General features: G+C 39.4%; 1 protein-coding gene across 3 annotated transcripts in view; it reads right to left on the minus strand.

The window, feature by feature from the left end:
• The window catches only part of DOK7 (docking protein 7), a 58,667-nt gene that overhangs the window by 15,735 nt on the left and 16,366 nt on the right, over positions 1-26,566 (minus strand). For all 3 annotated transcript variants that reach the window (XM_064418807.1, XM_064418808.1, XM_064418809.1), the window contains 3 exons: positions 21,891-21,998; positions 19,656-20,530; positions 757-799 (listed from right to left, as the gene is read on the minus strand). In XM_064418807.1, the coding sequence (XP_064274877.1) occupies positions 757-799; positions 19,656-20,530; positions 21,891-21,998 (1,026 nt within the window). The remainder of the gene's footprint in view (positions 1-756; positions 800-19,655; positions 20,531-21,890; positions 21,999-26,566) is intronic.

Below are 26,566 nucleotides of genomic sequence, written 5' to 3' on the forward strand. Positions count from 1 at the left end.
AGAATGGAAAGACATTTAAGACAGTAACCAAATTCTTTGCACAGATCTCTCCAAGGTCTAAGATGGAGAGAAACCACACAAAACTAAATGCTTATGAAATGTTTTGTTTGAAGTAAAATGATAATGCAAAGGTGCCAGACCAGTTTGGCTGCATTAGACAGGAAACTCAGGTGACCAACAGTTTTTCTGATACAGAGGTTTACAATGCAAGGATGCTCAGTGCCTCTGCATAAATAATCTTTCCAGGCCAGATACTCAATATCCTCTCATTAGTGATTTGTATTGTCAATCAATAACTTCACTGACACAAGAGAAGCATCTTCCAGTTGCTTCTGGTAAAGATTCATTCCTGTGATTTTGTGTTATTTAGGAAACTTGCTATACACACTGAACATATAAATCGTGTTTGCCTTTGGTGCTAATATAGCCTAAAAAGAAAAAATTCTTGGTTTTCTTTGAAAATGTAAGTAGAAAAAGCAGTAAACATCTTTTTAAAGACTCTAACAACTTTGAACCTCTTCAGATTAACAAAAGAAATGGGAAAACAAATATATTAATCTTTTCAACCAAGGTTATTACAGATTACACTGTATTTCATAACTGCAAGTCATGAATCACAGCAGCAAAACCAACCACAAACAGGACACCTCTCAATGTAGTATTTAGTTCTGCTTCCATAAATCTTTTGTTTCTCTTATCACAATTTGAAACTTAAACATCATTGTTAAATAAAGTAAATAACTAAATGGCTCTTACCTGATATAGCTGGTAAGACTCCAGACTGTAATACTGCTGTTCCCTAAAGCAAACAGAAAATTTTACAATGAAAAATCTGTACAAGAAGTAGAAACTTGACAAAACATAGAAGGTATATAAAAGTAGAAGGGAGGGGAGGAAATCAGAAATGTGGCCAAGATTTCATTTGCGAAAGCAAAAAACATCCCACATCATTTCAGAAAATATTAGATTATACTTGACAAAGATGCAAAAACGCCAACAGAAGTTTGATATGTGAAATTACAACAGATGCGGGACACAGTTAAAGTATCATTGAAATTGTAGGAAAGACAACAAATAACTACAAGAATCAGCTTTGATTAGTTAAAGAAATGAGCCTAAGACAATAAAAAAATAAAAGCAGTGTTTTGTTATTAAGTGATTTTTTCAGTCTTTAAGATTTTCTTCATTTCCCTTTTCAGGACATCATATTCTATTATTTCTGCAACTCTGGGGCCTCCTGCTGCAATCCTCTGTAAAGCAGAGGCTTCACTAACAGTGGCAACAGCAAAGGCAACTCAGAAGAAAGAACAATAGAGAGATGTAAAAGCTACATTTTATAATTCTGCAAAACACAGCAAAACATGCTTTGGCCTGTAGGAGAACCTTTAAAAATTATTATGGCATCATGTACAAATGTAAGTGCATGGTTTTCAAATGCAGAGCATAATGCAGATCTCAGCCCACCCTGTGATTACATCAAAGGAGTAAAGGGGTAAGTGACCTCACTCAAATCATATGCTTTTGTTACACCTGCTGTGATACTCAGACAAAAACTAACATCATTATCTAAGGCCTGCATGCCTCATAGTATTACTCATAAATATAAGTTAAATATCCTGATATAAAGAGATACACTTTTGCCTGTGGCCCAGGAGCTGAGTGCTGGGGTCTGTGATGCCTGGCTGCTGGCTGCAGCCACCCCAGCAGTGCAGCACCCTCAGTAAGCAGATATGCACCATCCGTGTGTCACACACCAGGAGCTGCAGGGCCAGGGCTATTTTAATTCTGGTACTGATCCGGCTGCTGTCAGATGACATTCATTTTTTATGTTCTGCTTCCAAATATCTTGGGTAGAGTTCAATGACTGATGTTAGGAGAACCCAGTGGTTTGATATGCTGGGTCATTATTCATAGATTAGCTCGGTTGTTCTAAAGAGCTAAATAGAACTTAAGCCTGGCATTTCTTTCTGTGTGTACAAATAACCACTGGGGCACATAATCCTTTTCACAATCAAAATAGGATTTACTTTTCCCCCTTCTGTGTATATTTGGAATATCTTTGCCTTCCTCTCACCTTATTTTTTTTCTTTTAAAGTTTCATTTTATTATACTCAAATGTTCACTCACTTTAATTTTTATTAAATATGTGATTGATCACACCAGTTCTCATTTTAAAAAAAAAATCAGCAGTTAAAAACACTGTCCTGTATCAAGAGGAGCAGGCCTACCCATCTCTATACAACTTCTCAGTGATTGCATACCTAATCCTGCTCTGGTACCGCTTATGGGAGTTTTAGTCTTTGGGTTCAAGATCAGCCCAAAAAGCCCAGATCATCTAATATAACCTCCACAGCATGGAGCAAAGATACTGTACTACAGTTTCCTGGCTATAGAAGAAGTTTTGCCAGATTCGTAGTGACAAAAAGCACCAGAACAGCTTTGCAAGCTCACCTCTGTGGCATAAAAAGGAGTCAGAAGCTTGCCAGTTAGGTGAACAAAAACAAAAAAACAAACAAACAAACTAAAATTTGTCTTAAAACTCATTCTTCCCATTATTGGCTATGATGGATAGCTGATCAATTAACCAAGCATTTTCACAGAGCCAAAATATTTTTGTTTCCTATTTTGCCTCCTAAAAAGCAGTAACTTACACTTCGAAGAAAAAGCTCTTTAGGTTTGAATGCTGAGTAGGGCTCCATCATCATCACTGCCAAGAGGAATGAAATGCCAGTCACCTGATCACTGTGCCAACATTTCAGACACACCTCATCAGCCACAGCTTATGTAATTCCCTCTGTGTATCTTTAGAAATAAAGCTTTTCTTTCAGCTCATCTAAGTTTGGCAGCTTTTTATAGCTCCATTATTCTGCGCCTACTGAGAGTTAGAGTTCTCAGCGCAGGAAAGATGAACCTCTTGGAGCAGGTCCAGAGCATGGACAGAAAATGATGGGAGGGCTGGAGCACCTCTCCTTTGAGGAAAGGCTGAGAGAGTTGGGGTTGTCCAGCCTGGAAAAGAGAAGGCTCCAGGGAAACCACAGAGCAGCCCTTCAGTACTTACATTATAAGAAAGATGGGGACAGATCTTTTAGCAGACTGTGTTGTGATAGAAGAAGGGGTAATGGTTTTAAAATAAAAGAGGATAGTTTAGACTGGGTGGTGAAACACTTGCACAGGTCACCCAGAGAAGTTGTGGATGTCCCATCCCTGAAAACATTTATGATTAGGCTGTATGGAGCTCTGAGGAACCTGACCTAATGGAAAGTGTCCCTACTCACTGCAGAGGGGTTAAACTAGGTGACCTTTAAAGGCCCCTTCCAGCACAAAATAGTCTGTGCTTTTTTGGTCTCTTTTGCTTTAGTCTAAGCACATATCTGAAGTTTTACCCCAATCTGAGTCCTCAAACTTGAAGAAGGAAGGCTCAACATAAATGAGAGGCTCCCAGATTTGTCTTGTTATAAACCAAGACTTTGTACTTGACAGTAATAGAAGCAAGTATTTGCTTTGTGAGATTTTTATTCTGCACATTCCAAAAATGCACTCGTAAATAGTGGCTTGATTGCAACATGGGTCAAATGCTTCATTTTTACAAATGAGATGATCTAGATTGTTTTTTTCCTCTCCCTCCCTTTATGTTAAAGCTATTATGTAGTAACGAGGCTACACAAAATATCCAGTTTTTCAAGAGGAAACCATCATGACTCAAAAAATCATGACTCAAAATCCCTGAGTCCCTGAAAACCAGGAACTGTGAGCAGATTTCTCCAACAATGAACAAACACTTTCCTGCCTGCTGTGTGTAGCTGGTGGCACGTCATCACAACCCTCTGACGGCTTCACATAGTTTGTGTGCAGAGGGAGGCAGCAGACTACAGTCACATAATATAGTTTATTACAGTAAACTTGAACCATCAGAAACTTCACCAAGGAGCAAAGGGCTCAATGAGAGATCCTGAATGAAGATTTTGAAACCAGTGTCACAAAGAAAACTTTAAAGTGCTTTTAGAAAATGGAAGAGAAAAAGTACGTGTAAAGCTCTGCAAAGCTCAGATATTTCAGCAAAAAGGAGCCAGTCCCTAATGAAATTGACAGTTATCATATCTTTCTTGTAAGGATTAAAGACTATTATTTATTCTATTATTCTAAATCACAGTAAAGTTTAAAGCTTGAATGCTTAGGCTGCCACAAGAAAAACAAAGTTCCCAGGAAAGGTCAATAAATACAGACACGTGGAGCAACCTTTAAAGGTCATCTGCCTTGATGGGCTGTTTCACCCAGCAGTTGATCAGGTTCAGAACAAAAGATACAAAATTTTTAAACTCTATGATCCTTCCTAACAGCTCCAAATGAAACAAACCCCTGGCCATGGCATGTTTCATTGGTGCAGGGCTCCAATTTCAGCCACAAACTCCTGATTACTCAGCTTCATCTGTCACAAGCCCACTGCCAACTACAGAAAGATTGCTGAAGTCAGTTGAGAAACATCTCCACTTGCTCAGCCAACATCAGCTATTTTATGAAGCATGAAGCTGGCAATTTCAGTGGCACTGGCAAGCTGTGGGCTGTGCCACAATAAAATATGCCCCTTAAAATATACCCCTGTATACACCCCTGCATAAAATGTACCCCTGTTAAAATATACCCCTGTATATTTTATATATATTATATATATAGTATATATATAACATATATATATGTGTGTGTGTGTGTGTGTGTGTGCTCTGCTCATCTACAAGGTACAGGTCTTGTTTAAAAAACAAGAGGTGAGAAACAAACAAAAGTATTGTTTAATTCTAGTCCAGATTAGTGTCACTATCTTCTCATGATTTTTACAGAGGCCTCTGCAGTTGTGATTTTTATATGCTTCTGTTGAGAGGTGTCTCTGCTCCTTGCTCTGGGCTTCCCAGCTGCCTGCAGCCAGGAGCCTCTTGTCACACAACCAGACCACAACCATTAACATCAGAACGTGATCATTACCTCCAAAAATGACACAACTTTCCTATAGCATACTCTGAAGCTGTCCACCCATGGGAGAGAAAAAAAAGCTGGGCTGAGTTCCCTACCACAAAAGCCAGTAGCTGGATCCATCTGCCAGGCAGCAGAAATTCACATGGCGGAGTCTCAGTTGCAGCACTGAAGGGTCGAATTTCAAGCTCTGCTACTGATAATATATGAGTCCACAGGGAAACTGACACAGCAACAAGGCACATGATTTGCTCTTGTCTTTTGCTTTTCAAAACCAGACCTAGAATTACTACAATGGACAGTCACACTAGGAGTGTGCTGAGCAACTGCACTGTAATGCAATTACATGGTCACATAACAATTTTTCCATGGGACATCTGTTTCCTTCATTGCACAAGAGAGACACACGTGTGGCCACAATCAAGGTGGCACGAGCAACGCTAAATCTGTCAATTCCTCAACACTGAGGAGCTTAACTTTTCAACCTAAACCACATCTTTTTAACACCACACACATATCTCATTATGCACAGAAGTATACGGACAGAATTCTAGACGAAGCAGCTATGCAATACTTCCAAGTCATATAAAATACCTGGTGTAAACACATCAGTGATGTTTGTATCTGTCTCCAGGCATTGCTACAAGCCAAGTTTGCATACTTGCTAGACAAAAATATAAGTCAGGAGAATGTACAGCTGGCCCAAAGCAGTAACACTCACCCCAGGTCGATAGCAAAGTCTGAAGGCACAAAAGACCAAACCCTCCTAAACTGTCCTAACAGCAACATCAACTATCTTGTGATTATAGAGACACACCCAAAAGTGCAAGTTATAACACATAAATAAAATAAAAACACTGTCACCTCTGTCAAACTGAGGGTTTGGGTTTGTCTCACAATTTCTTACTAATTTCATAAGGTTTGAGTTTCTCATGGTTTCTCAAAGATTGACATGATGGCTCCAGATCAAACAAAATTATTTAATACTTCTGTCAATTTGAGGGTCTCTCCTCTTTAACCATGGGTAAAATTCAGAAGCACTGGTTTCTATACAGGTAGAAGCACTTCATTATTTCATAGAGATTTTGTAGGGATAATAGAGTGACCATCTGCAGAGAGAGAGGCTGCAGTAGCAAACCCTCAAGGGAGAGCTGTATAAGAAACTCAAATGGGCACTAATGATTATGAATATTGCTGAAGGGATGAGCTCATCTAAGATTCTGAAGAGACCTCACAGGACAAGGACACTGAAGTACAGACAGAGAACGTTTCACTCCTGGTTCGTGACACAGGAGGACTTTTCACAGCAGGAGCCAGAACTAGGCTGAAGAATTCCACCAGCCACAGGAAATGGCTACACCAGACATAGCAAATTTCCTCTGAAACCAGTTTTAATCCAGTGTATTTGATAAACGCAGGCAGCATGTTGGAGGAGTTAGAAAACTGGAACTAAAAACAATTATTCATTAAAAATAAAAACACCATATGTAAATGTCACAGGATATATTCCTCAAACTTAACAGTGGGGTCACAGAATCAGAATCTCCTGATTTCAGAGCACAGAACCCTAAACAAATACACCTGTGAATTGATGCTAGGTACACAATGCAGTGCATTAACCTCAGCCTTCACTGCCTCATCTTTCACCAGGTGTCTCATAATAATCATTCTACCATTCAGGGCATTAATGACTCCTTACAGAATTGCCAATAAAATAAACCACACTCAGCTCAGAAGTGATAAATGCTTTCTCTCCAACTGTGAGATCTAAGAATAAAGGCAAATACCCCAATATAATTTGAAGTTCAGTATGTCATATATTCTTAGGGCCAAAATAAAGACAACCAGTTCTTCCAGGTAATTAGAATCATCTACATTGTTCCCCCCAACTCCTCAGCTGAGCTGTCCTGATTTACAGTAGCAGATGATGTTCTGCAGTTTTATGAAAAATAACAATTTTAATTTAAGCATTAAGACACACAGCAGATTTTCCTATTCAAAACAGTGTTGTCAGCTTTTCAGAGATGTTTTCATAGAAACATTACATTCCCTTTTCCCCTTCCCAGAGCATTGTTCAGCTCAGCTCTCCTAAGGCACAGACAAGAGATCAAACACATTTTTCCAGACTGTTCAGTGTCCAGCAGGGCACCCACAGCATTGCTTTAGCCATTCCCATTTCCACAGGTGAGCACAAGTGCTCTTCCTCAGCTTGCAGCTGAACCACAGCAAACACTGTAGCTTTAGCCTTGCAAAGAGAGAGGCTGCATTTCTCTTTTAGAAGTGCAAGCACTTTATGAAGAGATGTTTGTGAACAAAAAAAAAAAAATCAACATTATTAGGTTATACATTTGTATTCTTATAGAAAGACAGTAAAAATGACAGGCATTTGTGCCTGCAGCTGTATTTCACCATGAAAGAATATTTTAAATTCAATTCAGTGGCAACTGGAAGGAAAAAAAGCTTTCCTATTTATGTTCAAAAAATACTTTTTTTTCAGAGAGACTGGAACTTCTAAAATCTTGTCAAGTGCAATGGAAACAAAGTAATGTACACAAAGTAATGTATACAAACTTCAATTCCATGTATTCTGGTTTATGTTTCATATACCCCAAATTCCAACAGGGGGTAGCATTACACTTCTGCAAGAACATTTTTTTATTTAGCATACACTCAGTTTCCCCACATTTGATAGTCTGAGCTTCCTTGTATAACAGATCTGTTAATTTCCACTCATTCTGCACCCAAGGAAACCACATAAGGCAGAGACTCCAGCAAAACTCCCCTAACACTGAAAGTGAGGCTCAGATGGCCCAAGCAGGCATGAAAACCAGATTTAATTCTGTGCAAATAATCAGTTTGTGGCTCTCAGCTCATTCTTCTTGCTCAGCACATAGCACAAACTGGCGAGGCAAGGTGCTCTCAGATGGGATGCAGCCCCTCACATGACCCACTCCCTTTGCATTTTCAAGTTCACAGGACTGACTGTGCCCCCACTGAGCATCTCAGTAGTGCAGAAACTGAGATGTGAACACCTGGCCAATGGGAAGTACTGCTGCACATTTTCTCAGATCAGCACGGCCCAACAGAAACCACAGAGCTCTGAGCCAGAGCATTGACCCATTTCAAGACAGTCAAAGTCAGTACAAAAGTACTATGGAGCAGGAAGCTTGGAGAGGCTGAAAAGAAACAAGAAGGACCATCATTAACACGTGGACCTATGGACACACGTGCTCACAAAGGGATTCAGGTGGCCTTGCTCTTGTGGTCAGCAAAGCAGCAATTTATAGAAAATTTACACACAAAAGTGCATGAAGTATAGCTTTATCCAAGTTTTCTGCTTCCAACAAGACTTAAAATCCAAGTCAGCTATTAATGAAGAAAAGGGATCCCTTTTTGCCAATAAAGAGTTCAACTACAACTCTACAGCTGCAGTGACAGTAAATAGAGAAGGACTCAAATGAAAACATTTCAAAAGTTGGCAAAGTGAAATCTCAGATCTTAGAGACAAATTAAACCTGCCCCTGTGGGCTCTTAGAGATGGAGAAAGTTTATGTTAAGCTTTAATTACCATTTTGAAACATTCACCTTGGGGAAAGCTCAAAGAAAAGTCTTTTTGTTCCTCTATTTCCCCAAAGACTGTTGTTCCAGTGTGAGCTTATCTTCTGCTGGCACTAAAAATACACTTGTGCCTGTCTTGTAGCTGATGGAGCTATGCCAATTTACATTAGACAAGTTACTTGATTCCTTCCTTCCAGCCCATTCCACATAAAGACACGGAGAAAAGAATCCTTGTTATAACCTGTGCATCCTGTTCCACAGAGAGAGAACTAGAGTGGGCTTAATTATGGGCCTATGAAGCACAAAAATGAAAGCCTTGCAATATGATCTTCATATTCATTTTCCTCCTTTTTCAACCTCACATTTAGAGCTATAGTTAGTCAACTTCTTCCAGAAAAAAAAATATTAACAAGATAATCAGTGATCATCAGTAGAAAGAAATGGATGAAAGTAGAAGGACAAATAAGGGAGGAAAAGCTTAAAATAGTAAAATTAAGACAAGTGTTTTTCTTTATCCCCAGCCCATCACTGAAATTATGGTTTGTCAAAAGTAATGAAACTATAATTAAGCTGCACAGCTTCAAAGGATACAGATACTTAACTATCCATGGGGGCTGCTCCCAGGCTTCTTCTATATCAGAGACCAGTGCAATAAATTATTAGGCACAATTATATCTGCAGTTTTTGCCAAAGTCTCCTATAGTAGTTATCTGTATAACATGTGTGTTCTGCTTGACTTTGTGTCTCCAGGAATGAGATGAATCAGCAAACTTCACTGGAAATGTTTTCCTTGTGCTACAGAGGATTCAGGTGTATGGTTACTAGCCCTGATATAGCCCACTTAGCACTTCTCTGTCCTTCTAATAAACCAGATCTGGAAAAGGTTTATATTTCCTTAATATTTTCCAGGCTCAAATTTCTAGTACATCCAAAATTGCTTCCAATCAGCATTGAATTAGCAGAGGATTCCACAGAATCCAGGCTAGTGCAGAGGATGTGGCTAGGGCAGAGGGAACACAGCCAGAGTTCATGTCCCACTGATTCCCAGCTGTTGAAACAGTCATTTTAGTTGATTGACAGCTGGCTGCTGCATTTTATCCTGCAAATAACCCTTTATCCTCATGTGACAAGACTTAGAAGCACAAAGTCAACTTTAAAGCCCCTTTTCCTTCTACACTTTTGGACTCGAGTGGGACTGAACTTCTGCAGAGAAAGTCCCAAGGTCTGCTTTCTTTCATCTACCCTATTTTTGGAAGAAAAACCATGGAAAGACATGAAAGATTACTCCAAGGAGGACATACAAGCAGAGCTTGCATGCAGTAAAAGCATTTTACTGCAGCCTATAAGCCCTATATATGACTGGTATTCACTCACACATCCTGCCTTTCATTTATCATACCAATCACACATATTTTGACCTGAACATCTTCATCCCACCCAAAGAAGTTCAGTCTAACTTTGACACACATACACAGATTTTGCATTGTTATATTGATGCATCAAATTTCTCTGGAGCTGAACCAGAGAGGACAGAAAAAAAACCAGTAGCTCCACATAACATTTTTCCCTATGCTTCTGTCCTACACTCATGGGTTGAGTTACTGGCTGAAGTAAGACAGTTTTTCAAGGCACAAAATGTTGTTACACTAGCAGGGAAGGCCAGAATGCAAGGAAGAACTTTCCTCTGTAGTGTCATTTAGGAGTGCAACAGATAAGTTTGTGTAGAACTGGTAAAAAGAGGTTTGTTCATACTTTAAAAAATATTTACTCAGTTGGTTAGGTGAAGTAACTGAGGTTGCACTGTGTCACCTTGGTTGTTATCCAGAGGTCCTACATTTCAAAGCTAAGTCTAGCCAGAACCATGGGAACTCAATTGGGTTAACTGGTTACCAAAAACACTGCTCCAGAAGTTCCCTGCAGTCATCTGCTCTCACACTTTCTGCTGGGGAAGAGCTCAGTTTTACCTAATCCCTGTTTGGGCAAAATGTTTTTTGATCTAATAGAGAAATTGGGTTGGGAAAAAAAGTCATTGCATCCAAAAAACTTGCAAAAAAAGATTTTATGCAATATGCTTCTCCATAAGGATATTAGAAAATACATTGAGAAAACATAATACCAGTGTCATTTTTTCCTCCCTCTGTTGCAACTTGGCTTGAAGTTCAGGCATATCCTCAAGCATTTTCTTGATACCTTACTCCTTTCTGAATGCTAAAAAATCGCTCAGCCCTCAGGCTAATCCTGTTCTTCAAAAGAACTGATCTTCAACTGCCATGTCCTCAGTCTCAGTTTTTCTGAATCAATTGAGTGTAAGGCTCCCACATTCATAACTTTTTTCTGGTAAGTGCAGTTCTTGAAAGGCACCATTCTGCAAGCTCAATTTCACACACATAAAAAATTATCTTGAAATAACTTACTCAGTGCTAATGCTTTGTGGTCTTTCATTAAATAGAAAATGGCTTGCAACTATTTGTTGAAGTTATAAAAATTATTGATAGACTTGCCAATAATTTAAAACAAAAATTATGGAGCAGCTGCTTCATCCTGGCAGGTTGATTTTTTCCTTTAGCAACTCTCATTAATGACTTCCTTTTCTGTCCACAGTTCTCTTAAAAGGCAAACAAATTTTCTGTCTCTCTCGTTGCCATGTGGACAACATTGCATTTAATATAATCTTTAGCACTTGGACAGAATTTTCAAAATCCAAAGTCCGGTAGAAACACCATTCCATCAGACAACAGCCCTGGGAAAGAAATACAAATATCACAGATAGAGTGAGGTAAACTGGTCACAAGAAAACCCTAACACAAAATCCCTGCATCAGTCCAAATCTCAAGCTGCTTACCTCTCTTCCTAAAGTGAGACAGTGCCCAAAACACCACTCTGCCATCACAAACTCCTGCCAGCAGCCTGTCTGCTACAGACAAGGAGCTTTATAGCATGGTGGGCAGGTTTGTCAAATGCATTCAACACTAAGCCAGGCAGAGCAAGAACACCAGACTGCAATATGGATTCTTTCTGTATTCCCTGAGGTCCAGAGCAGTCAATTCCACTCTTCTACTAAGGGACAGGGTTTGAAATCTGCCTGTTTTAAATATCAAAGGTCCATTTTATTTATTTTAGCTCACATGCATCCCCAATCTCTAATGAAGTGAACATTTTAGGTACACTGATTTCAGTGGCCTTGCTTCTAGGAGTGTCAAAGGAAAGGAGCTGAAGTCTGCACAAGACTTCTGCTCAACTCAGAGGGACATTTTGGTCAGAACTGTACAATTGCATGAGCAGTAAATTTGACAGTCTTATCCTCCTTATGGGCTGCTAAAGAATTCCTTCTTCTTTCTCCTCTAGACAAGTTCCCTGGCATTTCAGCAGAAGCATTCAGAACTCTGCATAATAAAGCAATAAATAAAATCTCAAGGAATTTTAAAAACAGTCCATCCAGAAAACTAGCAGGCATTTTTCTAGCAGAATGGCTTATGCACATTTACTACTTCTTTGCTACGGGAAGCATTCATTCAGTTCTGAACATATAAATATATTACAGTGATTCATTTCTCAAATTGGTTTCAGTATAATGAAACCATGGAGTAGGTTCAATGGAGTAGGTAATAAACCATTTTCTATTCTTCGGATTTGTTGCCACATATTTTTATGCTAACAAATCCCAAAATTGCATTACCCATACGAAAATGTTGTTACCATATTATTACATTTCACAAACATAACAGCTGGAAAAATTATTTGTTCTTTATGACTAAAGTAATGTAACTTGGAATAGGGTCGAATATGACAAACAGTAAGGATTTGCCTACACCACAACACAACCAACACCTTCAGACATAATCTGATTACAAGTAATTACAACTCACTGTAATTCTGCTGACATGTTATCAGCCAGACTGAAAGTATGTCCATGGATATCTTGAACTAATAAGTATATTGGGAATCTTGAATTACCAAAACTAATTCCACTCCTATGTCTTGTCCTGAGTTGTGGACAAGCTTAAACACAGTTTGTATAATGTTGTTGGAACACATTTCACCTTCTAATTTGCATACTTCCAGCTTTAAGTGGCTCTGTCAAAAAAGGTTGGTTGGAAAGGTCACACCCCTACTGAGCATCTATTTTCAGTCCTCTCATCTACTCACAGGGAGCTGCTGTCAGCCCTCCAGACATCCCATCTAAGTGATTGCTATCCTACTGACACTCGCCAATTCCTTCTGAGCCATGCAATTACTTTGATATCACTGACTGTTAATCAAAACAAAATATTTCCCGCATAGTCTTTTTAATGCACAACCTTAAAAATAGAATGTTGGCAGACATTAAAAACATTTTTCAGAAATGCAAGTCAAGGAATTGAGGTTTTTTGAAAGTAACTTTGCTTATGATCTTCCAGAAGGAGATAAACCATATGGGAATCAAACTTGAAAATCTTAATCCAGGGCTGCTACTGGAGTTATTCACTTCCCCTGACTTCAGCTCCATGTAATCTATGCTGTCCTTACATCTATGCTTTTCCTCTCTTTCCTTCCTCTGCAGGGGAATTTTACTTTTTTCCTTTTAAAAAATGAAGATAGAAAGTGTCTGCTAACACTTTGTAGGATTGTAGGATTCTGTTGAATTTTTCTGGAAATAAATGGATCTCAATTTTATGCGGGGGGGCGGGGGGGAAGCAGATAGAAAGCATTTTCTCATTTTGGCCACATTCCAAGCAATGTGAAAAGTCTCCTTCACAGCTGGATCAAAACAGAAACCCCACAAACCCTACATTCCAAAGGGAATTTTTTTTCCAGCTTTTATTGCCATATGATTCCTTCAAAGTATTTCTCTCTCTTCAGAAAAGCTACTGCTCCCAACAGAGAAAGAAGTAGCCATTGGTATCAGTAATAATAAAAGCTATTATCCAGCTTGATTTTATTTAGGGCATGAAGCCAATTTTCCCATTTGTTCATTGTGATGGGGATAGAAGGTCAATAATGTGGTTTATCAAGATCTCCAAGGCTCTCTGACAAAAAAGCAATCCAGGAACACCTGTGTTTGGTACAGAAGAATGAATTCTGCTGCGTTATATTGTCTGCATTCCCTCATGTAAGGAAAGATGCTCTCTTTTCTTGACATTGTTATCATTTCACTCACCAGTGCTTCTGTGGCAGGCACTCCTTTTCCCATTACAGACCATAGGCTGTCTGCTCCCTTAGTACCAGACCCAAAACATTATTCCAAATTTATATTAAAACCCTTATTCTTTGCACAAAAGTTGTGAGGATTTTTTCATGACAGATGAAAAGTACCTTGAGTACAATTTTTTAGACAAAAGATAAGGTAACCTCCTACAGGGCTGAAAGCAAGTCAGATCTGCACTGCTCTGGTAGGGTTGGCATGTCTCATGTGTTCCTGTGACATCTCAAATCCAAATTCTTACCCCTTGACCTAAAACATAGGGTCACTTATATGAGCTCTTACCAGCAACAGCAATGGAAAAGGAAGCTGGGTCTCTCCTTGATTACTTGGGAGTGAAGCCTGAAAGCTGCCAAGAAGCATTAAAATACTGGACAAGTTAACTGGAGAACTGGGAGGAAAAAAAACCTCTTCCTTTCCTGCAAGCTGACATTAAGCAATATCTCTACACAGTGCATAAGCACACCTGGATGGGAGATGAGATCAAGAGGATGGAGATGATCTCTACAATAGACTTGGGCTCCTGGACAAAGCTACAAAAAGGAAAACAAAACTAATGTAGCTTTAAGCCTGACACTACATCCACCTGTTTTGTGCCCCCTTTTTCTGTCAGCTTCAACTGGAGAACACACTTTTGCTTATCTTTTATCTGCACAGCACTGGGTGCTTTTGTCTGCATAACCAGCTCCAAAAACGACTGCATTTCATTGTCAAGAGCAGGAATGATCATGGGTTTCTTCTATTTCAGAAAGATGCTGTGGGCTATAAGATGCTTTTGAATCTCTGAAAAGTTTGAAGAATAACACTACTTTATGTAAAAATTTCAGAGCCTTCAAAGCCTTTTACAGTAACAGTAATGTAAGTAAAATGCCAGATGGCCAAATCATTGTCCAGTGCAGGCACCTCATTTGTGGTGACACGTGCTGGGAGATGCACATCACTGCTGGTTCATGTATCACAGTCAGGACTCATAGAAAAACAACTGGAATTAAATCTCGAAAGAAAAGAGCACAAAAGCAAGTTTTCTAACTCATGCAAAAAGTCAGCAAGACCCAGGCACAGAAACCTCACAAACACATCATTCAGGTCAATAATGACAACTGACTTCCAGGTTCCTCCGAGGTGCAAACTGTTCCTGTTAGAGTTCTGACAGTGTGTTGCCCAACTGCCCAAAGCTCTGAGATTAGAGCAGAAATACAAGCAGCAACAATGCTCTTGAAGATGACAAATGCATCCTTCTCAGCTGAGAATTTAGACAGCTTGTAGCTCTTTTAAAGGTGGGAGGAAGCATAAAATGTTACAGCACCACACATCAATACTGTAAAAAAAGAGATGTAAAAGATGTGCAATTACAAATAATCATGTTCCTACACTGTCAGAGAAAGCATGGAAATAAACACAGTACAAGATAAACACATAAGGTTTTCAGTCTCCTGGGGAAAGAGGTAACGACTCCCAACAGAAAAAAAAATACCTAAATTAAGGTTGTAGATAACAGTACATTGTGATTTCTTTAGTATCTGTTTTAGTACTACATTAGAAAAGTACTTGATTAAAAGCCAAAAAAAATTAAAACATTCTCAGTTGCACAGATATGGCCATGTCATCATGCAGCTGCCATTTCTCAGATTTCACGAAGAAAGTTAACACCTTACAGGCCTTCTCTTTCACCACTTTCAAAAGCAGTATCTGTAATGACAGGAGAAGCACCAGCTAACTCTATGGCTAAGGGCTGGTACAGGATTTGGAAGATTAAGGCTATATTCCTAACCCAATGACAGGCTGCCTATGAGCCTGGTGAGATTAGTACCAGGGAAGTCAGTGTAGGATGCTCCAGAGTTGAAGCCCCTTCTCTGCCTGAAGTCACATCAGCTGTGCTTCTCCCTAGGCTTAGTCTCTCTCCCTCATCTACAATGCACAAGGGACACACAGATATTCAGTTTCTCTAGAACCCAGAGACTCTGCACTCACCCAAGGCTGCAGGTGATAACCAGCTCTGAAAGGGGGATGTGGGGCTGCGTGATCAAGCACAGCAGTAAAGAGCCTGCTCCAGGCAAGCACGTGCCTTCCCATGGAGATGTAACGCAAAATAAAGCTGTTTCTACAGGACAGACTAAAAGAGTTAAATATCCTACCACCTAGCCAAACCAAGTCCTCACCTAAACTGAGATCCACGCGCTCCCAAGGCAGGTGCCAGTTCTCCCTGGATTGTGTAGGGAAGGGTTCTCAGCCCTCAGTGCTGTGGATCCCACTACCTGATGGATAAAACCCCTTTTATCCCTAAAGACCACCACATTTCCACTTACTACAGATATGCTGGGAGACTCAAAGTTGGAGGCACAGTCACTGTGGTAGCAAGAATTATACAAGTACCTCACAGAGAATTTGGGTAGATTAGCTCCTAATTTGGGACCACACTGTCCCCAAGGAGGCCCTGGTATTTTAAAATCATCAACTCAAGTTGGTGGCTGAATACCAAGAGAGATTGATGACAACAGCCACACACAAACTAACTTCTCTTCCCCTCTATCATAGCAAGTTAACTACCAAAGCAGTACTCATGACTATATTTCTACATAAATAAGAACTCCCACTGACATAAATATGAGTTTAGCATGAGCTAGACATACATAAATGTAATTCCTACTAATAGGCACATTTGGAGCTGTCAACAGTTATTTGAGTATAACACTAAGTAGCAGGAAGAGACAGCCATAAACACTCCATATTAATTCATCTTGCAAGAAGAAGGTCAGGGGATAAAAAGCAAAGCAAAATGAAATCCAGAACTTGTCAGATGGAAAAGGACAAAACCAGTTGGAAAATAATTTTATTTTTCAGACTTCTAAGAAAATTTACAAACAATGGTGGTGTAAAAAAAAAAGACAACCCTATAAAAAAGTTGACATTTCTCAAACTATAGCATCAAAGGAAGTTACAGAGCAACAAGCATACAATGAAATTCTACTCATCAAATTAGTATTAGTTAAGTAGTTAAAAACATAATAAGCAAAGTCTAATAATAAATCTCTACAGCTTACTCAGAAATTGTAACAATCAATTCTGAGCTTAAATTATACTTACAATAGACAATTAATTCACCTCTGCAATCATCTACAGCACTGAAATCAACTAGGTCAAATAACATAGCAAAAGCACACCTTGGAAATCTGTAAAGGACACCTTGAGCAGAGCACAATTACGTACAACAGAAAGCAAATCACCCTGCATGCTTGCTTCTTAGTCCCCAATGTCTAATATGAAATACAATATACAAGTAATAGAAGCAATATTTAGTAACTCTTTTCATGCTGGTTCTATTTTTCATGCAGAATGACAGAAAGGCTTCCTTGTCCTGTTTTCTGTTTGAGCCCTGGCACTTTCCCAGGTCTGTTCTCCCTGTTTTCATCATCATCCTTGTCATTAGAGGAGGAGGTGATTCTTAACAAGCCAATCCCCATCAGGACCCCCACCAGGCCCTCCACATATGCACAACTTCACCCTGCAACCTCTCTCCAACTCTTCACATGCTGAACTCCAACATGCACACACGACATGCCCAAACCTAACCTCCATTTGCCTTTTGTGCCAAAGGGCACAAAACAAACAAATGCCTGTAGCCTTAATTACTGCTGCAGACTTTCCTCTACTCAGGTCACTTTAAATAGTAGACATTTAAAAGCCATTAACACAATTTAATTAACAGCTTAACTCAAAATTGCAAAGGAACTCCAAACACTGGCACATTAAAGCTTTTTGAACATGAATTTGAATAAACATGAAAACCTGGTGTTCTCATCAATCCATAAATCAACTCTTCCTGGCCCTAACTTAAATATATTCTGTTCAAAGTACATGGAGTAATAATTATTTTTTAGTTACAGTCTGTGGATTTGTGCTTTCACTGAACTCGTCAGGAGAAACAAAGACAGTGTCCATCAAATACTGCTAAAATAACTCATTTGTGACAGTTCAAGAGAGTGCATCAAAGGGTTATTTTTTCTTTCAAAAGTAAAAACAAACCCATGAATCATTCCATTTAATGAGACTTCTTTTGTGACTGCATATAAATGGGTTCTTAAAAAAAACCCAGATGTGCATATCTCATGCTAAAACAAAAGTCAGTAAGAAGGTTGCACCAGTGTTTATCACTAAATTTGTTTAAGTATAGACAATTCTTGCCAACTTATTAGGGCAGCTAGAAACACCATTAAACTTGACAGCACTTTGTAATAAAAGATGTGGGTATTTATGTCACTGGGGTCAACAGGCAGTTGTAGTGACATAATTTAGCTTTTAATGATTTTGAAGATATCCAATGGAACACTCACTTTCAGCTTCCCATCTTCCACAGATAGCCAGAGTAAGATCTGACAAATTCACATCTAAACCAACAATTTGGATCACGCAGAAACATTTAGACCACACGAGCTAATTGTAGCTGAATTACTTCTTTCCTCCCTGTCTATAACAAAGCCACTTTTAAGCTTTCTAATCCCAAAGCAGAGCCCTTCCAGAAATCAGTCTTTGCCATTTTTCCTAAATTCTCCCTGACTACAGGGAGCAGCCACAGGAGGCCAACAGCAGATGTTGGCTGTGCACCCCACTGCCTGCAGCCAGGCTTCCAGAACTGGGCTAAGGGCTTGTGGTGCAGGTGGCTGGCAAGGATGGCCTTGGAAGATCACTGATCCTACCGACCACAGCCTTAGAAAACTTGTCCCACAAGTGCCTCCCTACCTGCCAAGTGCTACAGGCACATGGCACAGTAACATCCAAGGTGCTCTGATGGGGCTGTGCAAGTGGCCCATGCAGACAGAGCTTACCATGTTACCAAACACATGAAGGCACTCAATGCAAATGCATGAAACACCTCATGAGAAGAAAATCCCTCAAATTCATAACCTTTTAATTTTTCTTTCATCATGAAAAGGGCATTCAAGCCCTTTTCATAGCAGTGGTTTATGTAATCTCATATTTAATTAAATGCACGCACTTCAATGGCAGTGTTTAATTCTTCAGGCAGAAGTCTCTCTTGCTGAATCCTTGCTTCACACATTCCCTAAATTAAGCACTCCCTCTAACCTTCCCAGCCTGTCACAAGCTCACTAATACAAGAAGCTTTACCTTCTTCAAGTTTAGCAAACATATTTACCAAAAAAAAAATCTTCTCCAGCATGGATAAAATCAGATACATTTCATACAATGTATAATTAATGTATAAAGCTTACTCCCATAAAAAGACAAGAACTGGCAAATGTGTTTGGAAAGGCAAGTGAACCTCCACAGTTTAGGTTTAAGTCTTTACGTGACCAGTGGTCAAAAATATTTTTTTCTGCAAATAAACAGTCCTGTTTGTAGACTGCTAGTGGAATTTTATGTACCTGCTCTGAAGTACCTGTCATTGGCCAGTCACAGAACCAGACTGCCATGCTGACTTGACTATTTTGTGTTTCCTCAGTGAGAAACAGGTCTAACCTGGTTTCTTGTGCAAGGTATGTTCAAACTACAGTGACAAAGAAAACAAAAACATCAATAAAATAAAAGTATGCACTCAGATCTCCTTAAGAGCAGCATATACTCTTTATCCTCCCTTCCTTCTTTGTAAATACCCACAGCAAGACAGGTCAGTGTCTTTCATGCTTGCTTGCCATTATTTGAGAAATCAAGTGGCTGCAAAACTTTCCTCTTTCACTTTAATGTACCCAAAGCCAAAACTGGCCAATTTAAAAGTAATGGTTGTGGTCTGTATTGTTCAGTGTTTCCTTGACTAGGCACAGATTTTGAAGAAATCATGTACTAAGCCTCTCCATTCCAGCATAAACAACAGAAAAAGTTATTACCTGTGCAGAGTATAAAGGAAACAATATTACTTATGACCTACAACTTAGGTAACTTTAAATTGATCATGCTCTATTAACTAAGGTTCGTTAGCATCCGCTCAGTGTTAGGTATTTACCTTTAGTCCACCACAGATTGGACAAGATGAAAAAAGAGCTCTTGTCATCCCAAGGTGGGGGCTACATGTGTCACAGGGGTCAGCTGAGGCCCCACCAGGTGGTGACAGCTCACTACTTTTGGAGTCTGACACCTGTCCCTGTGGTTTTGTGTCTGACCACCTTGAAACAAAATCCACATATGTTTCATCACTTGAGTCCTTGCTGCTTTCTGTGAGTAAGGATGAAGGCCTCCCTCTGTGCTGGCTGTGCTCAGGTCCCCTCCGTGCTTCCAAGTGTGGTAGTAGCAGTCTTGGGTCACTGGCACCTTGAGCTGGCAGGGCCTGGTCCTTGGGTAGCGTGGAATCTGCACTCTTCAGCTGCACTTCTTTAGGAGCTGCCTGTAACACACTCCTGGGTATATCATAAACGTGTCTGAGAGAGCTGGGAACCTGATACTCTGATCCCACACCTCTCTGGGACTCACTGTGAGGGCAAGTACATAGACTCTGATCTGAAGGAAAGTTCAATGGCAAGCTTAGCAATGATCCAAACTCATCACCATGGCAAATGTCTAAGCTCCCAGCATAGGAAGAGAAGCTCCCAGAGTAGGAGGAGTGACTGCCAGTAGCTATTCCACTGTCAGAAGAGCTCTGACGACCTATTTCCTGCAGCTGTCTGGATCGGAGGGGCTTTGGAGGGGGTTTAGTGGTGCCACGTGCCCCTTCTGGAAGGTTCTTCTCTTCTCCCAGGTGAATGCCCTTCGCAGCTGCCAGCCCATGGCTCTCCTGAGAGGTGCTGGCTGAAGATTGCTCAGGCCACACTGTCAGCCTGCTCCCAACGCTGACATCCGAGTGGCTGGTATCCGAAGACGAGCTTGAAATACTCCTATCATCTCCTAGGAAAGAAGGAAACACATCCACCTACGTTTAAAACACAATCAACAGACTCAAGCATGGCAAGTATGTACAAACAGGAAGGGCCCTGAGATTCCATCTGCTTTTTGTAAGTGGAACTGCCGTCAGAAAGCCAGAATTCCTGCAATAACTCACAGCCCCACAGGAAAAATAAAATGCAATGGTATGTTACCTTGCCATAACCCTACCATGTTGTGGAACATAATGCATTCGAGGCTAAATTTTTTAAGTTTATGCACCAAGCTCTCCTCTTTTCAAACATATTTTGCTTTCATACAGTTAATTGGGTTGCTGTACCAAAATACCGTCATACATCACTGTACAAATAAAAATAATACTGTTATAAAAATGTTTACATATCTATATACAAAAATCTTCTGCGATTCATTTATGTCTATATTGCAAGACAGTTTTCATCAATGATAGTTGCAAGAAAGGCACTTTAACAGGTAATTACTGCCATCAAAGACAGAATATCAGTGAAAAAAATTAAACATTGTCTTGAAAGGGCACAAGGACAAAACACAAACATCACACAAAAAAACAAATACAAAACCAAACAAATACAAAAGAAATACAGAACGTTCTTGTAGCACAAAGGCAGAAACTGTACATGAAGTTGGGCCATGATTTCTGACCAGAAGGACTAAGGACTGAATTAAAAAAAAAAAAACAAAACCAGGCATGCTCATCTATCAAGTCTCATTCTTTTTCCATCCATTCAGTTAAGTCTAGCAGTTACGTGCTAATTAAGAAAAACCTCAGGAAGTCTCCCTGGAATTCAGTCACATTACCCAGCAGTGCCTAGGCCAAAGCAGCCATGGACATGTATATAAGCACATAATGAAGTTCCTGAGGATCTTCACAGGGACAATTTTTAGGCTTGTGCTAAACACCAATTCTACTTTGATACACTAACAACTCCAGAAAAGGCATGTACAGATAGCAGAGGAAAGCACAGGAGTCCTATGTGCTACTGCAAAATCTGCTGTAAGCCTGACCTGTGAACCATACAAGTGAGTCCATCTCACAGGCTGCACTAAGGTACTTAAGCAGATATCAGATTTGATGAACACAGTTCTTTTTAAGTTTTAAATGCAAAAATTCAGTAGGACTCAGCATCCTAAATGGTCTTCCTGGGTCAATAGTGTTTGACACAAAACTAAGTCTGCTGAGTTGAAAACCTCCAATCAACATCAAAGGACTTCAGATAATGCTGTTAGAGAACTGCCTCACAAGACACATAACAAATAAATGTCTTGACCATTTCTCTAGTATTTTAAAGCCTGGGCAGGAAGGAACGTAGCATAGTATTTTTATTTAATTAAAGGTATTTCTTACCTCCACTACCTTGGCGACTTGTATGGGACAGCAAGCTCAAGCGCTTTTCTAATTGCAAAGCTTCATGAGCCAATCTTTCTTCTGAATAGGCTGGGTTTGTACTTGGATCTTTAAAAAGAAACAGAAAATAAATAAATAAAGGAGGTAATGTGCAAAATAAATAAAAAATAAGGAAAGAGAAAATTACATTCTTATGCTTCAAGTGCTGATTGGAAAAATGTATGGGACAATCTGATTTAACACACATCCTGGGCACGTGCTACGCAGTAACTTAAAAGTGTCAAACATTTTCAGATTATATCCAGTGTCTGTAACAGTTACCACAAGGCAACACTGAAGAGCACAGCACCAAAGTCAATAGCTACAGAAAAAATTAGCATCCAACAAGTCTAGAGGACTTGAAAACTAATTTGACCCACATAAAATCTGTCCTGGATTCACTGTGAATTTTAACATTCAGAAAGACCAAATTTTTTATCCTAGAAATTTACAAATCTACATCATAAAGTCAGAATCAGAGGGATTAACTTGACGTCTTCCAATCCAAATCATCCAAAAGACTTTGCTTTCAAGTAGGATGTTGAGACGGTCATTAAGTTCAGACGTCAGAGATAAAATAAGCAACCTGGTGGCTCTCTGTCTTCATGTTTAATACAAGACAAGTTAGGATGATATAACTTCTACAATGTACTGTTATGGATTTTCCCCATACATTTTAGTGAGCTTGCCATTCCAGCTGAGATTATTTCACTGAAGGCAGTTCATTACATTCAAAAAAAAGCAGAAAGACCGAAAGTTAAACAGAATGTGGAAGTCTCATCAGTAAAACAGGCCAGTTTCCTCTAATTTTATTTCCAGCAGGCATAACAATAAAACCAGATGTTGGAAGTAATTATAACCATTATCCCAAGAGAAACCTTAAGGATTCCTTCAAATAGCACTGATGAGTATGTCATGTTCAGCAGTTGCAAAGGATATGGTCTGCTAACTTGTTCACCATCATAAACTTCAGTAATTCTTATTAATACACAAGGAAAGTAATTAATGACAGCAAAAACAGATTAGCTTCCTCACAACTGCTGCTCTTGTATATCTGATCAAATGGGCAGTAGAAGCACACCACAAAAACACTGAGTCATTTCATAAGAGAGGGAAAAGGGTAAGAAAGGCTATACAATGTTGTGATTGAGAGACAAAAAACAGTTGGAAAGGCAAAAGAAAATGTTTCATTTTCACCCCAGGTATTTTGGTGAATAAATAATAATAAATATAAAATACTTGCTTTTGATATTGTCAACACAGCAATCAAAGCAAGCTCATAATCAGGGGAAGGAGCACTGCCAGCTCAGCTAAAGCACCATGAGAGCACCCTACACTATCAACTGCCCCAAGAAACAAACTGCCACACCTCTCCTCCCTAATCAAATTCCCTTTCTGACCTGTCCTAGGCAGGAACAGAAATGACAATGCTGAACTTTCTAACTTTTCTTTCCCATGTCAAGGAGGTTTCCATCTTTGGCAGTCTGCAATCTGGGTAAGATGAGGAGAAAAACCAAGATATACACAATCCATCTATAACAACACACATTGGAACCCAAGGGTGTTCTAACAGGGACAAGGCAGCAATCCCATGACAAACAGGGTCTGTGACCTCTGTGTGTCCCAGATCAGACAGAAAATAGGACTGTTTGATGCGGATTATTTTGCTAGGTGTCCATTCCTATTTACACTGCAAGGCAGTTCACATTAGACATTGACTAGTTCAAACCTGTGCAACTGCTCACTCAAATGAAACCCCCAGTGCTTCCATATGGACCTCTGCCAAAGGAAAACTCAACATCTGGCCACCAGCACCTATGGTGCAACCCAGACAGGTCCATGCAAAGATCTGCTCAGTAGCATAGAGTGTTACAAGCTGCTGCCTATTTTTTAATGTCCTCTCTTCCAGTTACTTTGCTGTATCCAGTTAAATGCCTTATGTCCAAAAAAGGTCCAAGATATTCTACAAGCACTTTGAGTACAAAGTTGTCATAACAGATCAGCAAACTGGTCAAAGATGGAAACAGACACTAACCCTTCCAGCACCAAAGAACTCTCAATAGGAAAGGTCCTTTCACTTTCCTCAGAATATGACTACTTGACAAATACAGATTTTCAAAACATAACTAGGGCACCTACACAACAACTCGTTTTTTTGAGTAAATGATGTCCCTCTTACAGACAGCAAAATATATAATTTTTAAAAAATGGTCAAACAACTGATCTTGTAAAATTGGCTTATAATAAAATACAAGATGAGGTAGGAGGGAAGTCGCAGTCAAAAAGTTTGCACTTCATGTGTTCAACTTCAAAACCTGACAAACATACAAAGTCTAGGTTTTAGGTAATTACCTATCAGTCTTACCTAAGTCTTAGTTTCATCTTTAATCTTCTCTGCTAATAAGCCAGACTTCTATGGAAAACACACACAACATTAATCCCCAGAAGTAACAGATTCTTGTACCAGTATTTTGGTTACAGATGACCAAGCTCTAATCAGGACATTTTCTGACAGGATCTGGCTATGGACTGAAGTCACTGGCAGCCACCTTTTAGGGATGAATCCTCACTGGAGTGCATAACTTATGACTCCCATAAGTGCTTTTGTGATAACCCTTTTTTCAATACATTTTTTAGGCCATAATGCTACAAGTTGGATTTGCTGGTATAATCCTCTACCTTTTGCATGCCCCAATACACAACTTCTAAAGAACTGAGTGGCAATTTACCATGTTAGTAACTCAGGGGGACAGAAGCAGCCTGACCGGTACTGAGACAGCTGTCCAAGGAAGTTCCAACAGCTTCTGCCCACACAACATCCGAGAGCAGCTCCAAGAACAATTAGTATCTTCCTTTCCCAAACTGTTAACAAATGGATCCTGTCCTGTGATTCATTCAGGTCCTTCAATTAATACTTTTTTTTTTATAATTTTCCAATCAAACATGGATCCCTTGCTATGAAGAAAATAATCTTTTATGTGAGGCAGTCATCGAAATCTTCTTAAATGCTGCTTTGGGGCAAAGGGGAAGGATTACATCAAATTTAGCTGGACTAAAAATGCCTCTGCTGGAGATTTTATTTTTACATTACGTTGGTGGGTATTCATTAAAGCCACATCAGCTGCTCATCGTGGGAGATTTAGAATATTTTGGTAACATACGAATAAAGTGTCATAGTAATTCAAAGCTCCAGCATTGTTCAATAAGCACCTGTCAGGAAAAAATGTATTGTATCCAGTTTAGTCAGCAGCTACCTAATTGATTATATGCACCTTTAAAATGCAACACTGGTTAATTACTTTGTTAAACAAAATTAAATAAGATAGGCTGAAAATCTCTCTTTTCTTCCAGTGTAACTGTAGGCACATTTATAAATCAGGCCTGGACCCTCACTTTCTTGCTAACTTCACACCTTGTAAGATATCTGGAGGAATGAAAAAATGTCCTAAAAGTTTGAGGAGGATCCATTTGGTAAAAATACTGCAGAAGGCAGCCACCGAGCTGTCTTGCAACAGCCAAAGGTGTATCAAGCTTCAACAAAAATAAAGAGCATCAGATGGATCCTCAGCAAGCAGCAAGTGTACGCTCTCCACTCAGTCACAAAGCAGCCTGAAAAAGCTTCCAGAATTAAAAGAGATCATCCAGACTATCAACATTACACCTGGGCTCTTTCCAGACTGCAGGACTAGACTGTCACATAATCAGATATAGAGAGTACTGGTCTGCCCACTGATCAAAGATATCCCTGATGGGCTCTTGGGCCTTTGCTGTAATTACCTATCAATCTTACCTAAGTCTTAGTTTACTTAGTTTACTAAGTTCAGTTTTGGCATTCAACTGATGAATCTTGCTAGTGAAAAAAAGGAGTTCAACACAAACCTGATAAACAAACATCTCCCAAATAATAAGCACGCAATTTAGTATAGATTACAAACCTTGCAATCAGAGATTCATTACTAAGTCCATATCTAGACTTCTGTCAAGACAGAATGTAAATTCTCTGGACTGTTTTCTAAATATCTCCTCAAGGAAAAAAAAAAAAAAGAGATCATGCTAGGTGCCAGTTACAGCACTTCTCTTCCAACTAATAGCTAGTGAAAGCAAGCCATCCATAGCCACCACTCAAGTCCTGTATTTAAAATATTACACTTCCTAAAAATATCTAGATACCTATACCTACATGACCCTCACATTCCCATCTTCTATGTCTCTGGGGGTTTTATGAGACCTGATCACACAGCTTTTAATAAATCAAAACCTCCAATTTGCTAATGGAGGTATCAATAGGACTACTGAGGTACAATTTTAAAAGGTTAATGGACTCCCAAAATAAGTACAACAAGTAAAAAAACATAAAACATCCAATTTTCTTTTCCAATTTATTCTGGGTGTACACATAATAGAATTTTTTTTTCTATTGTGAGAATAGTAATTTAATTAATTTCCAAAACATCACGGAACAATTCACTTTGGAGGAGATCTCAGGAGTTCTCTAGTCTGACTGGCTGCTCAAAGCTGGTCTGCTGAGAGATTAGACCAGATTGTGGAACCTTGCACGGGCAAGTCAAGTTTATGAGTTCCACTGCACTGGATTTTCATTGCATATTTTACAGATTACATCATAAAATACATACAGC

Source organism: Passer domesticus, chromosome 4, assembly GCF_036417665.1.
Source record: "Passer domesticus isolate bPasDom1 chromosome 4, bPasDom1.hap1, whole genome shotgun sequence".
NCBI lineage: Eukaryota > Metazoa > Chordata > Aves > Passeriformes > Passeridae > Passer > Passer domesticus.